Raw genomic sequence first — 18,601 nt, forward strand, 5'->3', positions numbered from 1 at the left:
TTTAAAAGCAAAACTAAAACAAATTAAAAGCTCACAGTCAAGATTTTCATATTCGTTTTTACAAAATATGTTTGTTTTTAATTTTATTTTAAATTATGCTAGATGAGATACGATTCTAACAATTAAAAGACCTTGTTAGTATAACCTCAATAGTTTAGAGATGAAATTAAAATGTTTTAAATTTTAAGGTTAATTTAAAATGAAATTCATATTAATTAACTCTTTCAAAAATTGCATATTGTGTTGACTTCATGTTGATTCTAAAAAAGTGCTATATAAAAATGAAAATTCTTTTAAACCAATTAATATTCTACAACGTGGTGGATCTTGACACCCAATTTTGGAGTCAAAAAGGATCACTTAAAGACTAAATTTATATATTTTTATTTAAGATATTTTATTATTGATTATTAATGTAAATACTAATAAAATTAACAATTACAAAATCATAAAATTTATTAACTCATAATAAACAAAACAAAATAGATGAATAATAGTATTACTTTAAATTGTGAGCGATGCTGAGAAAAATAAAATTGTCAAGGATTGGATTTGAAGCTTCTCAGCAATTTTTTAAAAAATTTTTGCAGTAAATATCAGCCATATTAACTAATTTACATATCAAAAAATTTAAAATAAATTACACCAACAATCACTCAACTTTGATCTCAATGATAACATAGAGAGAGAATCGGAGTAGGGAAGGGATGGTGGGGAAAAGGGGGAGTGATGAGAGAGCAATGATAGGGGGAGAGAAGAATGAAAAATGACAGCTCCGTTAAGTTTGTAACAAAAAATGACAACTCCGTTACGTCTGTGACAAAAAATGATTAGTGTAACTGATTTATTATTTTTCAAAAGTTGAGTGACTGTTTTGTTATTGAGATCAAAGTTGAGTAATAATTTATCTAAAAATTTATTGTGAGTGAAAAAGGAAAGCGGCATTATACAAATTGGTAGCTGAACCAAAGCGTTAACATTTTCACTAGGCCGGATCCTTTCTCGCTTACAACAAAACAAAGAGCGAAAACTATGAAGCCGGATTTTCATATAAAAAAGTGTTTTAAGCAAGTCCCTTTCTAATCCATTACAGCAACAATATTGTTTTAATCTGACTTTAAAAATTATGTTGAAAGATACACTCCTACAAAAACCACCTAAACTTCTCCAAATCAACCCTCAGTCCAATCCATATCATTTTCCTGTTCAATGTTACCAGCAGTCCATAGCTTTATAGTTCGATCATGAGAGACTGTCACAATATATCGCCCATCTGCCATGCAAAACACCAAATCAATGCTCAGTTTTCTTATATAGGATTAGTTGTATTGCTATTTGCTTGGTATTTGATAGTCAATAAGGGAGGATAGAAAATGAAAACATGCAAAGATGTTAACGCAAATGGTTATACAAAAAATAAAGATGACCACTAAATTTTCCATCGAATGAAGCTAAGAAATCAACCAGGTTAAAGGCAAAATAAGAAACTTGATGACCCTAACCCCCCTTTCCACCCTTGAAAGTGGTTAGGGGAGAAAAAAGAAAAGAGAACTCAATGAAGGGTCTGGGGCTTTTATTGCTTAAGCTTGATATCACCCATAGAAACAAAGGGAAGGTGCATTACTCACCCCCCCTCCTCTCTTTCCCTCCCCTCAGAGTCACTGCTAACATATGGTCTAAGTTGTTCCAGTCTATAACTACTATAATACATCGTACGATGTCAAAATACTTTAAAGCCAATGCTCACAGATTATGATCTAGAAGTTCTGGTGAAGGGAAGAAGAGTAATAACCAGCACCCAGCAGTATACAAATGAAAGAAGAGATCATGCTTTACTTATTCAAGAATAGATGCAAAAAGACGGAGAGGAAAAAGAGGAGAGATTCATGCATAATTTATTTAAATTTCTGAAAGTTACCTGCACTAATATCTGAAGCAGTGACTTTAGCTTCATGACCTGGTAAGCTTTTGACGGGCTTAAAATCTCTTCCAGACCAAACCTGGTAGATCACATTCAAAGCTTTACATGGCATATTAAAAAATTATACTTCAGTTATAAAGGCATTTGTGTTCAGAAAGGAGTCGTACCTTCGCAGTCATGTCATAAGAAGAAGTGACCAAGTAATATCCCTCTTGAGGCTCAAATTTAACTTGTGATATAAGATTTGAATGGGCTGGTATGATATACAGGGACTTTTTCTTCCTCAAATCCCATATACGACAAGTGTTATCTTCACCACCTGTGGCTAGATGATAGCCATTGGGTGAAAAACTAGCACCAAGAACCTGGAAAGAGTGGCAGAGATATGTGGACTTTTAGCTATCAAATATCTTTCAACTAATAGAAAAAATTTCCTGCCTCCTAAAAACTTCTATGGATTTATGTTTAAGATATTAACAAGGCAATGCAACTAAACACTATGCATTCTACTTGTCTAATTAAACCTTAAAAACTTCAAAATAATTGTAGCAGCATTTCCTCCCATATCTGGGAATCTGGTGGAAAATTTAAAAAACTTGCTTTTGAAGCATTGAGGCCATTTGTGCTAAAATCAAAATTATTATTTTCCATGCATTACAAACTTCAAACCTGTAAGGAATCCATGTTAAATTTATATTAGTTACTACTAGGTATATTGTATGTGTCAGGTACTTTAGTGTATTCTTGCTACTAGGGCAACACAATATGCTACTCCTGCATGTAGCATTTGGAAACCATGACTGTAATAAAAAGTGAAAGAACCGCATAACCATGATGACTTACCGGCTTCACATGGCCTTCCAAAGCCAGAATACTTCTCCCAGTGCGCAGATCCCAAACACGAGCAAGTGCATCAAGTCCACAGGATGCTACTAAAGATCCATCTTGGTGGAAGGCAATTCCATAGACGCTCCTGCTATGACCTTCTTGGAGAAGCAACTCCATGCCAGTGTCTATGTCCCACAATCTCCATGTTTTATCGAAGCTTGTTGTACCAAGATACTTCCCTGAAGGATGGAAGGCAATACGTGCAAGGCGATCCAAATGGCCCCCAAATGTTTTCAGGAGAGATCCATCAGAGCTCCACAACTTTGCAGTTCGGTCAGCAGAAGCAGTTGCTAAAAGATCATGCACCGGAGAAAAAGTAACATCAGTTGCACGTTCTGTGTGGCCCTTTAAGGCAGAAACCTTGCTTACCCTAGGCATTGACCACAACTTAGCAACTCCACTCAAAGAGCTGCAGAAAAGGGAAACAATCAAGTTACAATCTTCTTGTCACCTTTAGTGGTTTCAAAACCATATTTTATAACTACCCTAAGAGGATCAAACTTAGCACTTTGAAGAACAGGAAATTTGAAGAATTTAAACTTGTGTCCACTCTTTTTTACAATGGAAAAACAAATTTGTAAACCAAAGCAAGAAAGGATCTCCATTAAGATTAAGCTTTATTGTTTAATGGAGAGAACAATAAAGAGTCGGAGTTAAACCAGGTGGCAAGAAGTTTTCCATCGCGTGAGAAAGAACAACCCGAAAGCGGTCTATCATCACCAATTTCACTGCAATCAAGAACCAAATTCCCTGCCTGCCTTAGAGCCCAATCAATTTCAGCATCCATATCTTCATCTGGATCATCCCTTTTTCTCCGTGCACGCTGAAGACGTGCAGCTGCCTTTACAATAGAGTACTTTGCAATATCAATTCTAGCATCCAGAAGCTCTTTTGGACCCTCAGTATAAAAGGGATATTCAATGTCTTCCTCAATGTCCTCTGCCTTAGCAGAAATTGCAGCCTCTTCCTCCTCGTGAGCTTTCATCAATTTCTCCAGTTGCCCCTCAGAATCCAGCTTTGCCATAATCATTCGCAGCCTTTCCCGTCTTTCCATCTCTCTTTCTCCAAAAAGTGTTATGGGTTCACCAAGTCGGCGAAGTCGAGTCCGGACAGCCATGTCATTAGTAGGAACTGCCAGTGCAGCAGCACGACGTTTCATCAAAAGTTCTTGCATTGCCTTTTCTTGCCGCTCTCGAACCAGTCTGCTCTCTTCTGAGATCTCATATTCACCAGCTGTAGCTCGCCCATCATCCTCATGGTCAGAGTCTGAATCAACAGCTTTCACCTCACCATTTTGAGGCACAGGTGGTTTAAAGACGGGAGGGCGAACTGCAGGTATTGGAGCAATAGGTGGCACAACTGCCGGTAGTGGAGCAATAGTTGGTGGTACAACTGCAGGTGGGACCGCTGGAGGCTGAACCGGTGTGCTATTAGCTGTAGGCACCGTGGTTTCGCCATCCGGAACTGCAGCTGAAGTTGGACTGTTGTCATCATCAACTTCCATTGAACCTATCCAAGTGAAACTGAAAATTATTAAGTTTCAAATAGTACAGAAAAAAGAGGGTTGTCTCCATCTCAAGGCACAGAGCAAAGAAGCACGATTTAAACCGACATAAAGTTGTGAGTAATTCGAATCTAGACTACTTAAACTGAAAACATACCTAAAAAAAAACCGTATCTACTAGGCTTGAGAGTCAAAAGATTTGATCGTTTAGAGACTGGTACTTTCTATTATAATGAAAAGGGTATCTTCGGCCGAACTTTTCTCCTTAATGAAAACCAAGCATACGAAAGTTTTATGTGTCAGACAAATCAACAAACACAAGGTGAGCGAAACTGCATCCTTATTAAAGCAACAAAAAGCATCCAAAGCAATTTGTTTTCCAGCAAAGTAATAGCCAAAATATATGTAAATGAAGGTTAAAATATTCATTTACTCATAAGAGTCAATTGTAAATAACAGGGTTCTTGTCCAGCGAAAACAATTAAGCAAAACCAAGTTAAGAAACAGTGAACAAATCAGAATTTAAACCTTATATCAATGCACAACGTCATTGCCAGACATACCTGGAAAGGAAAAGTTGCAGGAGATCGGGGAGTCGTTTGGGTGGCGAAGGAAAGGGGGTGAATTTGAAAGAATTAATGAAAATTAAGAGGTTCAAACTTCCAAAACGAGTCAGTAATAGAAAAGAAGGCAAAATTAAAGAAAGGTAACGCTGCCGTTTTTTATTTTTTTTATATTGGTTAAAATATGTTGTTAGTCCATGTACTTTGGTAAAATTTGAAATTTAATCTTTATACTTAAAAATTTTAAAATTAAGCTTTTTTTTTTTTTTAATTTAAAATTCTACTCCAATCATAAGTATTTTCCATCGATTTTATTTAAAATTTTGACATGTTAATTAGGCTACTCTCATGTGATATGACATATGATTTACAAAAAGAAACATATTATGTTGACAAATTTTAACGGAAACTACAACAACAATAATGATCGAATATGATTTTTAAATTTTAAAAATATGGGGTTTGAATTTTAAGTTTTAAAGTATAGGATTAAATTTTAAATTCTATAGAAGTACAACGACTAACATCATATTTTAACCTTTTATATTTAGAATTTAGTTTATGTAGTTTTATTTTTAAGAATTTAATCCTTTATTTTTCAAATTTAAAATTTAAATTCAGTTGTTACTACTGTTAAAAAGTTTATGTTAAATCCCCAAGTGTGATATTTTGATTAAAAAAATACTCATTTGATAACAATGTAATAAAAATAGCATTGAAAATGCTTATGTGAATCTTTATTTAAAATACTTATTTCAACTCATCATAATAAAATATTTTTTTGTTGGGACAGTGTTTTTAAGATTAAGAAAAATTGGCATAAGTATTTTAATCGAAATAATTATATTAATTGTTTAGATTAAGTAACGATATTATAAAAGTAGAAGATGAAATTATATCAAAATTAAATTATATAAATTAAATCTCCAATTTCAATATATTATAGGAGTCAAAATTAAAATTTAATCACTATCCCCTAATGTAGACGGAAATAGAAAAACGAAAGCCACATGTTATGTGTACTAGTATGGTTACCCACGCTTTGCATTGGATTATTTTATCTTTTGGGTTAAGCTATAGAGTAAAAATTTGAAGGTTGATATAATTTTTAAGTATTTTTACAATTGGCATATTTGAAATTTGGTCTCAAATTTTTATTTTAAAGAATTTAGTTCATTTACTTTTTCCAATTTAAAATTTCCGCTTACTAACATTTTTGAATTTAAAAATATATATATCAAACCTTTTATTAAACCAAATGACAAATGATTGTGCTAGTAATAGATTGTTTTAGGTCAAATTATGGTTATGGTCCTACTACTATGTTTAAATTTAGGATTTAATAACTATACTTTAATTTGATATAAATTGATTCTTGTAATTTTATAATATAATTTGTTAGTCCAAATAGTTGATACCCTTAACTAGTTCGGTTAAGATGTTGAAGTCAACTTTTTTTTCTTAAAGATACTCATTCAAACTTATCATGCTCGAATTTGGATTTTTTTTTGTGTGTGTGTGTGTTAAAAATGTGCTTTTAAACAAAATCACGTCATCATTTTAACTTGAACGATGAAAGATGTTAACAACTTAGATTAACTAATGTCAATGTAAGATTAAATGACAAAGTTTTGTTAAATTAAAATATAAAGACTAAATCCAATATATGAGCATACTAAAGGGATCAAAACTTCGATTTGACCATTATTTATAATGGCTAAAAATGAGAAAAGTAGAAGAGTTGTAGAAGTGTCATGGAGAGAAGCCCTCAGGGCATTCCTTCTATGTATATAGATAATTCTTCTTAAAAACACCTTCTTAACATACACACAAAAATCTATCTCGACGTAATATGTTAGAACAGTATTTTTTAAAAAAAAACTTTGCCTAACATTTTAATTGAGATAAAGAACTAATCAATGAACAAATTTTGGACATTGAATATACTTCCTTAATCCTTTAGCATCAAAACCACAATTATGTAAAATTTAAAAACTTTAAAAGTTAAGGTTCTTTCTTTTTAATTAGAGAAAATGGTGTCGAAGTCTCGTTAAAAATCTTAACGAAACCTAAGCCTTAAAACGTGATTTAAAATTAAAAAGCATGAAATTTGAGGTAGATGTACATAGGGGTTAAGATCTTTTTAAGAACCCTAACGAAATATAATCTTTAAACAACATTTAAAAAGAGAGACAATTTTAGAAATTTAAAACGACCATGTGACTTATAAGTGTGGAGGTTCTATCAAAAACCCTCTCTGTTTATTATTCACAAAAAATAATCCATCTTATATATTTTATATCATCCTACATACCAAAGATTTTCTAAATTTGAATTTCAAAGTTCTATAATGACCACCTCTTTGTTGAGATTAGAGAAGGATATGTCGCTCAAAATGCAGTAATAATGGAGGCATCTCTAGTGTATTGGTGTCGATTTGAAAATAAAGCAGTGACTACAAATCTTTTATCATCCAAGAGATGTTGGTTTATATCATGTTAGTCAGATTGAGAGTTTTACTTCCATATTGGAAATTATTCACTTTGATTAAACGATAGACACCTGAGACCTGTACATTTCATCTCTCATGCGGCCAAGCAACAATAATAGCGGAAGATGTAGCATTGTTGACAGATTTTCCAATCGATGGGCTAGTAATAATAAAAAGTTTTGATAACAATATGGCAAAATAGAAAAACTCACATTAGGTTTAGGGATAATCTGGCTCGAACTGGTGACATCCATCAAGTCAATGTGACACTCTACCGCTGAGTTATATCCCTTCCCTACCCCCATCAAGAAATAGAATTGACCAATCCTAAGTTAAAAGATCGAGAAACTCAACAAAGCCATTATTCTTGAACAACTTGGAACCAAGTTTTCCTTTTGCATTTTCTGTTGAATTTTGAAAGAAGAAAATATTAGTTTTAATAGTAAATGGTCATTATATCCTATTAATTTTAATAGTTTTTTAAAAACTAAAAATAACAAATGGCAATTATATCCTTATTTAATTTCTATGACTTCGAGTTGGAAATATATAATATATAAATATAGATATAGATGAAACCAAAAATAATGAATTGTAAAAAGAAAACATTAAGTAAATATATTTAATAATTAATAATTACATTTTTTAATATTGATATAATATAAAAACTATTTTAAATACTATGATTATCTTATCAATTACATTAAATACCAAAATTGTCCCTATTAACACTCTTGTGAAGTGTGCCTCGTATTTACAAGCTGATGTCACGATGAGGAAGAGATGACGTCGCAACAAGAAGACCACAATGCCTCAACGAGAAGATTGGTCATATCCTGACAACGTGAAGAACGGTGTCCTGACAAAGAGCATGAGACATTGCGACGTGTTCCCCAATTCAACTAGGTTTTCTTCTCCTAGTTAAACTCTACTATTGCTTCCCAGTTAAAATCTGATTAGTCTAAGTTATTTTAGTCATATTTAATCTACGAATTTAGCCTATAAAAGGGGTTGTTGTAACCTAAAATAATTATCTTCATCATCTTTGAGATTGAAAGAGCTTTGTGAGTTTTGGAGAATTTCAGGTTTTAGCTAAAGAGTTTTGTTCTTTCAGGATTTAGCCAAAATGCTTTGTTCTTTCGGGATTTAGCCAAAGTGCTTTGTTCTTTCGAGATTTAGGGTTGTTTGTTGAGATTTATCTATATCTTACACTCTTTTGGTTTTTGCTTATTTAGTGAAGCCTTCTTTGCCCATGGTTTTTTGTCCTCTTCTTAGGAGGAATTTTTCCATGCAAATATTTGTGTTTGATCTTCTCTACTTTTACTTTTATTTTCCCATTTTTTATATGGGTCGATCCCCAACACATTGGTATCAGAGCTAGTTCAATTTTCGCATTCAACCCATTCAAAGATGGCATCAACAAGGTTTGATATTGAGAAGTTCGATGAAATCACAAATTTTAGTTTGTGGCAAGTTCAAATGACGATAATTCTAGTTCAAAACTGCTTGAAAAATGTCATTATCGAGAAAAAACCTAGAAAGCTAGATCAATCAAAATGGAATGAGCTAGATGAGAAGGCCCTGTTTGCAATTTAGTTATGCCTCATGAACGATGTGTTGCAAAAGGTACTTTCAGAGAAAACAAAAACAGGCTTATTGAGAAAGTTAGAATCTCTATATATGATAAAGTCTCTAGTTAACTGTTTAGTGTTGAAGCAACGACTGTTCACATTCTGTATGAAAGAAGATGAATCTATTAAGGCTCACATCAGTGAGTTTGTTTCTCTCTTGAATGATTTAAAGAATGTTGAGGTTCAAATTGATGATGATGACCATGTTATGCTATTATTATGTTCATTACCCCTTTCATACAAGTCTTTTAGGGGGACCCTGATTTATGGAAAAGATAAACTCTCGTTTGAGGAAGTAAAATGTTACTTGTTGAGCAAAAAAAAATTCAATAATGAGTTTGGTTCGGATAGCAAGTCAGATAGGCAAGCCTCGATTTTGGTAGCATCATGGAATCGAGACAAGTGATGTCGCTACTATAATAAGTTAGGTCACATTAAGTCAGATTGTTACAAACTACAAAATAAGAGGGCTGCTAAGGGCAACAAGAAAGAATTAGCTAATGCTAATTTGGCCGACGACAATGGTGATAATTTCTTGTTGGTGTCGATGAGCGAAAACTCCAAGCTTACATCCGAGTGGATCCTAGATTTGGAGCGTTCTTTTCATATATGTCCCAATAGGGACTGGTTTTTCATATGCAGTTCAGTTGAAGATGGAGTTATGCTTATGGGGAATGACTCACCCTGCAAGGTAATCAGTGTTGGTACCGTTCATATTAAGATGCACAATAAGACAATTAGAACACTATCAGATGTTAGATATCTGTCTGATTTAAAAAGAAATCACATCTCCTTGGGAATTTTGGACTTGATAGGTTCTAGAATTAACATCGACTCAAACGACATTAAGATATTTTGTAGGGATATCATTTTGATGAAAGGTGGAAATATTTACAATATTTACGTTCTGCAAGGACAAATGGTGACCAATGAAACAAAATGTCTCTTGACAATTATGAAGTCGAAGTGAACTCGACGCTAGTCTAAGAAATTTGACTTTTTCAGGTTAGGCAATGGATTTCCAATTAAGAGTCTTTCAGTTTTCAAGTTCAAACGTCGGTTTAGATGTGATTAGTATCTTATAAAGGTTTAGATAAGCCTGTGACGGCCTCAAAAAAAGAGGTATGAGAAAATACGAGTCAATATGGAGATTTGTGAAGTGTGTCTCATATTTACGAGCCAGCTTCATGACGAGAAAGAGACGACGTCATAACGAGATGACCACGATGTCCCAATGAGAAGATTGGCCTTTAACCTAAACTAAATTTGAAGGTCCCAATAGTGAACTTGAGAGGAAGAAAACAAATGGTAGGAAAGTAAATGGCGTAGAAGCATATTCTGATAGGTCTAATAGAGATGACATTGAGTATTTGGGGTCTTCTAATTTAGGCAGCTATGAAATTGATTCAAATAGTGAGTTAGCTTGTAAGAAAGGGAAAAGTGTCTTATTTGATACATTGGCCACAATACCTAAATTCCAGCTTGGAATGAGTTTTACTGATAACACTTAGTTCAAGAATGCTTTAACAACTTATGCTATAGCTAAAAGATTTGATATTAAGTACATTAGGAGCGAAAAGTTTAGGACAAGTGCTAAGTGTAAATGTGTTGGTTGTCTTTTTCTTATATATGTTGCTAAGGATAGTACTAATGGATTTTTCAAGATTAAGACCTTTGTGAATGAACACCAATGTTTTGTAACATTTTGAAATAGTTGAGTCAGCTAGTTGGAAGGCATTTTCTTAGCAAGTTGAGAGTGTTACCTTAGTTAAAGCTAGTTTAGATGCAAAGGCTTGCAAAAAAAGAAGTTGGAGGTGGACTTGTAAATAAATGTATATGGTAGATCTAGGGCATATGCCTTAGAACAAATTAAAGGTAAAGTGAAGTTTGAGTTTAGCCGTTTGTATGATTACGCTTTTATTCTAAGAAAGATAAATCCAACTGCCAATATAGAGCTAATGGTTGAGCGACCTACTATTAACCACACCCAAAATTTAAGAGAATGTATGTTTGTTTTACAACCTTAAAAAGTGGGTTTAATCAATTTTGTAGGCTTGTTATATGTTTAGATGGATGTTTCTTGAAAGGTTCTTACAAAGGTAAGATTTTATCAATTATGGGAAAAGATGAGAATGATCAAATATACCCTATTGCATGGGTTGTTGTTGAGTTAGAGAATAGGGAAACATGGGGGTGGTTCCTTGAAAATTTGTAATCAGATCTGTAGTTGGGTGATGGATTTACTGTTGGATTTGGTGCTTTAAGTGTAGTATTTTTGTTTATGTACACTTGTAATTTTTTCGAACAAATTGGTTAATAAAATAATTCATGGATTACATTAATATACTTTGTATAATGTCCTCATGTTATTTTTGTATGCAAAGAAAAATAGAAGTGAATATTGGCTCACTAGCTGTCTAATTTTTAAACTAATACTAAGCGGTATTACGTGGTTAGATCGTAATACAGAAAGACAACATATATTAGTGGATGAACCTAAACATGTCATTAGTCTAATCAGAAATGATCAAACCGATTGAAAAACTAATATGTCATCTATCAAGTCCAATTAGGAGATGTCTTGTCTTAGGCATCGAAGCGAATGACTCCGAAAGATAGAGACATCAATATGACTAACTAGACTAACAGTACATCGAACTGAGCCCAAGTAGAATAGATCCTACATTAGTTTATGGATTTATTCGCTTGTGATGTTCAAAGTTTGGCATACCTTAATCCTGAGTGGATGAATGGACTATGTATTTATGACTCATATACTTTGATATAAGTAAAAGTTTGAGTTCAAATAGATAAGGAATCAAAAGCTGGTGCGTTGGGTATACTACTTCTGCAATATATAGCATCATTCACAATAGTGGAATTCATAGCTCGAGACATAGGTAAATGATATCATCAAATTGACATTAAAAGGTTGATGAAAAGTAAATGTGGCAATGGGTCGTTCGTCTTTGTGATGAATGACTTGATTACAATTTGATAGTAATTGAATTTTCATGAAGGAAAATGTAATGATTACCATGAGATAAAATAAGATCATATTGGGAGAACAGATCTATTCCAAAGAGATCAAAAATATCTTATGAGGGTAACACACTTATGATAAGGTCATTAGACAAGCACTGGTCAAATTGCTTTCATAATGGTGTGTCGTTGGGGAGAGCTCAGTCACAATACTATAGTGGAATGACTTAGTGACAAAATAAGTTTATAATTAATAGGCAAAAAGTTGGAACTTAATTATAAATCATTTGAGCCCTAATCACATATGTCCAATCAGTCTCTTCGTTAGCTTGTTGTAACCATAAATGAATTGCATGTTGAATAAAATGAACAGAAATGGATAGAAATGGTAAAAATGGAGAAATGGGAAACATTTAGAAATGAATGTGGTTTTCTCCAAAATGAAAATGACCTGGAAATGAATTTATGGTTTTCGAAATTAAATGAAGTTCGAAAATGGAAATTAATCATTTGGTCATAATGAATTCGTTGAATGTATAAATATTTAATATATTTTCTCATAGATTCTTTTACGGTAAAGTCATCATGATTTTAACAGAATTAGAATTGGATTGAGAAATTTATTTAATTGAGAAATTGATTTATTTAAATTAATTTAAGATGTTTATTTCGGGAAATAGAAAAAAATATTGGGTTGGATCAAATTATAAAATACTAGGTTAAATGTTCAGTAAGTACTTGCAATTGGACCCGATATAGTATAGGCCCAAAAGCCCCTCATGATAATGCTATGGACGACAAACCCTAGTATAATTAACCAGGGTTGCCACCCCCTATACTCTTAGTTAGATTAGGAGTTCGTTTTTCTACTTTAAATAGACTTCTACAATTCAACTTGGGTTTCACCTCTTCTCCCTATAATAAATATCACAAACTGGCTCAATTTTCAAAATTTTTATTTTCCGATGTGCAAGAAAACCATTTTTGAATCGGATTTTTTTCCAACATTCACCATAATGAGTGATATGGAAAAGGTTAATATCTTTTCTTTAATTTTTATTTAGTTGGTTTTCATGCAAATTTAACCATATTTGTGCTAATAAGTTTAATATTTCTGTTATGTAAGGGTTTGGAACAGGAGAATGCGTACATGTTGCCACAAGTGGAGCATCGATTTTGTGCAAGTCATTGTTACACTAATTGAAGGAAAGAGCACACTGGTGGTGACTTACAACATGCGTTCTAGGCTTGTTGTAAATCAACAACTGAGGTCGAATATGAGAACAATATACAGAAGGTAGGTGAATCAAACATGAAGCCATAGTAAATCTTCAAAGTTTTAAAATGGAGCACTATTGTTGAGCATTCTTCCAAACTAGATGTGTAACACCCTTAACCTGTATCTGTCGCCGTAATAGGGTTATAGAGCATTACCGTAAATACATAACTCAAATCATTCCTTTCCAACATTTCATAATTATTGCAATATCCAATCAAAACATGCACGGCGTCCCTAATTCGAGCCCTCGAGGCCTTAAAATCACTTTAGAAACAATTCGGGACTAAATCAGAAACATTTATAATTTCATAAAAAAAGATAGAATTTTCTTCAAACTACAGGGTTCACACGGCCATGTAACACTCGAAATGGCCTCACACGCTCGTGTGCCAGGCCATGTGCTAGGCCGTATAACTAGCTTACTTGAAACCTTTAGAAATTACAGGGGACACACGCCCGTGTCTTAGGCCGTGTGGACAAGAAAATGACCACTTCCAAGCCATTTCTTTCACCCTTTCAAGCATAAACCTACAAGAAATTTGTACATGTATACAAGACTTTTAAACATACTCAAATTATGCAAAGAATGACTAATCTCCATACCAAATGTTCATACAACCAATATGCCAAAAGGCACCTCGATCATCAAGTATCAAACTTATATATATATACATGAGCATATTCGTTCAAACCTTAACCATACATACCTAATTAATCTCAATACTATTTCCATGCTATATAAAAAAATAATCTCACCACATTTGACCACATTTATACCATTTACCAATTGACTTGTTTCCATACCAATACATAACCCAATTGACACATACATCCCTTACCATATTAGGCATACCATAGTTCAATCATGCACATCTATTCAAGACTTTTCCAAAACATACCATGTCTTGGCCATATTGAGATCGATACAACATATACCAACTTTGGTTATTTCTAAACATGCATCAAATTGACCATATTAACCATAACCAAAAAGATATCAATAGTATCTTAAGTACCTCAAATTTAAGGCAACATTTCATGCCATAATTATCAATCAAAATGACATATATATACCAAACTCATCAATTAAACATTAGACATAATCCACCTATACATGCCATTATAACCTTAACCAATATATCAAAATCTACCGATATAATCGCTGGATAATGTGATAGATCTCCGACGAGCTTCCAACCCGATCAAGCTTCCGATAATCTGTAAAGTAAAGGATAAACAACTACGTAAGCAATGAATGCTTAATAAGCTCGTACAAACTTTAAACATAATATTCCAATTCAATAATAAAATTTATATGATAAATATAAGTCTATCAACATCATATATATATTCATTCCTAACATAATAAGATTTTATAAAACATTTTACACCATTATTAACATTTTCATAAAACTACGAATAACTTCCTTTACTTACTTTCCATTCCATTTACTAAACATAAACTTAAATAACAATACCAATTAACTAATTAATATATTTATTCATAACATAGGTAAGTTCAACCATAACATACGTAATTTCTCATATATAAGTACATTATTCAACTCATCAATCCCTTTTATCATATCATATTTCAATTATGAACTTACCGTTTCATTTGTATAATACCGACATAAGCATATACATCAATAATTATCTCAAGCTTGACGTAAGCCTAATTACCATCATCAATACACAAGTTAGTGCATTTATGTATATAACTCATTTGGGGTCAATTACATGATAAATCATTTTATAAGAATTTACACATTTTGAATCACACCAACTTTTCATGAACATAAGCAAGCATATTCCCATTTTTGTCATTTACCATTTCATTGTATATCATTAATATTAAACATGATATAATGTAACCATAAGCTTAGCATAAACCTAAGCATCATCCACAATCTCAACTATTGAATTCATTTATGTTCAAATCAATATTCAATAAATAACAAATCTTATAAAATTCATTAAACAGATTACCTTACCGAGATTTTCCATTCGAATAACGACTTACAGATAAAAGTACCTCATCAACAGAAGCTCACAGAGCTGGTCCACTAGAACACGCCAACAGAAGCTCAAAAGAGCTGAACAGAAGCTCGTAAGAGCTGATCCACCAGAATCACGCCAAATAGAAAGTAAAACGCGAGAGTTCGCAACAGATGCTGAACCCCAATTTACTTGGGTAAAATGCCGATATCTCCCTCCAGTATCATCTCCACTCCAAACCCCCGTCATACACCAAATCACAAATGTACTCAATTTCCGCGTTCAATCCAAACTGAATATTAAATTTGATAATATATTTCCAACAATAATTCAATTCCAAAAATAAAACATATATATAATACCAATCATCAATTTATACAAATGTTAAATTTTAACCGTACGAACTTACTTGGCTAAATTGCATAAATGTCAAAGTATAAGGGCATTTTGGTAATTTTTTATTCTCCTCGATTTTCCACTCGATCTTGATCTAAATTAATAATTTTATTCAATTTATTAATTCAGACAATAAAACAATTTATTTTATTAAATTTCGTATTTTTACATCTTTACAAAATTACTCCTAACATTTTACTTTTATTCAATTTAGTTCTGAGCCTAAACATGGAAATTAATCATTTTAATGCAAAACCATGCTAGAAAAATATTCATGGAATTCATTACATCCCATTTTTGCAATAATTTTACAACAAACCCTTGTATTTTTACTATTTCAACAATTTAGTCCCTAATAAGAAAATTCATCAAAATTACTTAACAAAATACTTTTAAATATCAACCAACATCTAAAATTAATCATTTAACATCTAAAATCACAAGGTTAATCAATGGAAACATTCAAAATCTTTAATAGTTCCAAAATCAAAGGTACGAGTTAGCTGGACCTAGTTGCAACGATCTCAAAAACATAAAAATTACAAGAAACAGATAAGAATTGAGCTCACATGCAAGACTATAAAGTGGCCAAACCTCCAAGTTAAGCTCTAATGGTGTTTCAGCAATGAAAAATAGAAAGATGAAGAGAAAATGTCTTTTTCTTCTTTTAATTTTGTTTTAATTTCAACAAATTTACAATTATGCCATTATCATTAAATTTACTTTCATTTTTAGCTCTAATTATCGTCCCACTCATTATTTATGGCTTAATTATCACTTAAGCCCTTCCTCATTTATTAATTAAATCATCTAATCACCTAAATGTATTAATTAACAAGTTTTGACCTTTTTCAATTAGGTCCTTTTCTCTTAATTAACTAACTAAACATTAATATTTCTTAACCAATTTTTAATACGACTATAATGACTCTATAAATATTCTAAAAATAATATTTACAAGTCGACATGATGAAATTTGTAATCCTAAAACCATTATTTCTGTCACCACTAAAAACCGGACTGTTACAAGATGTCACTCTGATGAGGTGGATAACAACTTTGCTGATGCCTTTAATTTAGTCGTAGTATGGGCTAGATTTATGGCCATTATTTCATTGTTTGAGGAAGTGAGGCAATATGTAATGGGTAGGATAGTGAATAATATGGCTAGATGTGCTAAATGGAATAATCTTTTTTGTCCTAAGATATGTGAGAAATTAGAGAGAAACAAAGAACTTAGTGCTTTTTATCATGTAAGATGGAACGAATCCAAAGGATTTGAAGTGGTTTGTGGAGATAATGTTTATGTGGTTGACCTTGTTACATGGAAATGCACTTGTAGGGCTTAGGACCTCACTGATATATCATGCCCTAATTCCATTGTTGCCATATTGTGAAAGTAAAAAGGATAATGAAAATTATGTCTTTGTTGGATATACTGCAAGTATATATATATAAATGTGTATTGTCTTATCTACCAAGTGAAAAATTTTAGACAACAACAAACATGAGATCAATTGATCCATCTATCCCAAGAAAGATGCCTGGAAGACCCAAGAGATGCAAAGTGAAGGAGGCGGGTGAATGAAGTTGTGGCACTTGATTATTAAGGAAAGGAAGGAAAATGCGATGCCAATAGTGTTTCAAGATCGAACACAATGCAAAGAGTTCTGTGAATGTTTCTTGATTTATTTTTCTTATTTAATTCTAGTCATTCATGTCTCTATATAAATTTATATGGTTGTTATTATTGCAGGGCACTTTAGCGCCTACTAATGGCACTCTGACACCTATAAGCAGTGGTCTAACCTTTATCAACAACACTTCAATCCCTACTAGTGGCACTTCAAATCAGGTAATCATTCATGTATTAATATTACAAATTTTTTAATTCTAAGATATTTAACTTACATTTGTTATACTTTTGTAGGACAATGAAATTTTGTACCAACTTAGATCAAGAGACATAGTAAACCTACTATTACAACTCCACCATCACAACCAATAATTAAGGTAAACTTCTTATTATAAATACTATGAATTTTTATATAAAATGAATAACTTTAAGATTTTTATAAGGTCAAGGAATTTTTACTATTTATTATGAGGTTTTAGAAACACCTTCAACCTTTACAATTGGTGGTCCATCAATACCACCTTTAATTTCTACGCCAAATTCTGGTCGACTTGGAAGAAGGGGAAAACAAATCTTGCAAGGCATTGGTTTATACACAGATGTTAGAACAAGCATGCAAGTTTTGAATGTAAGTAATTTACTGTTTAAGTTTTATTTATGGTTTATTGTAATAATTTTAATTCTACTGATGTTATGTTTTTTTTTATAAAGCTTGGGTTTCAAAGTGAAACATTAATCTCTTTACCTAAGAGCAAAAACACAAATGTCAATGTTAAAAAATAACAATATTTGGAAATCTTACCTGTTAGGATTTAATTGCTCGATGTAGGATTTAATCATTGACACCACAACGTGTTCTCAACACATGAATAAGCTTATATTTACTCCACCATATTTACTCAATAACAAAATCCTAGTAGCCCCAACTCCAAATAAGTAATTTGGTTAAAACATTACTTTTTTCCCAAATATCAATTCACATGATATTTACAGTACTAACAATAATGATATAATTATTGATTTTCAAATTCCTAAAACAAATAAAAAGCCTAACCGTAAACGAAACATGGTTTAAAATGAACCCTTTTGGATTTCTCTTTTATTCTACTAATTTTTTGTTTTCAAAACTTGGTATTTGAAAGCAAAACACAATTTATTTCTTTAATGGTTAACAAGAAAAATCATAAATAAAAATTAGAAGAAGAGTTTATAAAAAAAAAGAAATTTTCAGATAAAAAATCATTAGATTTACTCGAGATAAAATACAAATCTTACTTTAATATTGGTTTCTTTATTTTCAATGACTAAGTTT

General features: G+C 32.1%; 1 protein-coding gene across 2 annotated transcripts; it reads right to left on the minus strand.

The window, feature by feature from the left end:
* Positions 1-892: 892 nt before the first annotated feature.
* On the minus strand, positions 893-5,019 carry LOC105762722 (U4/U6 small nuclear ribonucleoprotein PRP4-like protein). 2 transcript variants are annotated; one of them, XM_052625632.1, is made up of 7 exons: positions 4,877-5,013; positions 4,471-4,577; positions 3,469-4,318; positions 2,765-3,218; positions 2,089-2,286; positions 1,919-2,000; positions 893-1,273 (listed from the first exon to the last, which is right to left on the minus strand). In XM_052625632.1, exons 3-7 carry the CDS (start codon positions 4,311-4,313, stop codon positions 1,173-1,175), a joined length of 1,680 nt encoding a protein of 559 aa, XP_052481592.1. In that variant the 5' UTR covers positions 4,314-4,318; positions 4,471-4,577; positions 4,877-5,013; the 3' UTR covers positions 893-1,172. The 2 variants fall into 2 exon arrangements, with proteins under 2 accessions (XP_052481592.1, XP_012436034.1); XM_012580580.2 differs by lacking the exon at positions 4,471-4,577 and having other exon boundaries at positions 4,877-5,019.
* Positions 5,020-18,601: the final 13,582 nt, after the last annotated feature.

Source organism: Gossypium raimondii, chromosome 12 (assembly GCF_025698545.1).
Source record: "Gossypium raimondii isolate GPD5lz chromosome 12, ASM2569854v1, whole genome shotgun sequence".
Classification (NCBI taxonomy): Eukaryota; Viridiplantae; Streptophyta; class Magnoliopsida; order Malvales; family Malvaceae; genus Gossypium; species Gossypium raimondii.

Bases quoted from the DNA above. Each gene is read 5' to 3' on its own strand.
- LOC105762722 (XM_012580580.2), bottom strand. From the start codon at position 4,313: ATGGAAGTTGATGATGACAACAGTCCAACTTCAGCTGCAGTTCCGGAT. The intron at 3,219-3,468 runs GTTTAACTCCGA...CCTTTTCTGCAG, and splicing joins GGAAAACTTCTTGCCACCTG to CTCTTTGAGTGGAGTTGCTA. The intron at 2,001-2,088 runs GTACGACTCCTT...GTGATCTACCAG, and splicing joins CTTATGACATGACTGCGAAG to GTTTGGTCTGGAAGAGATTT.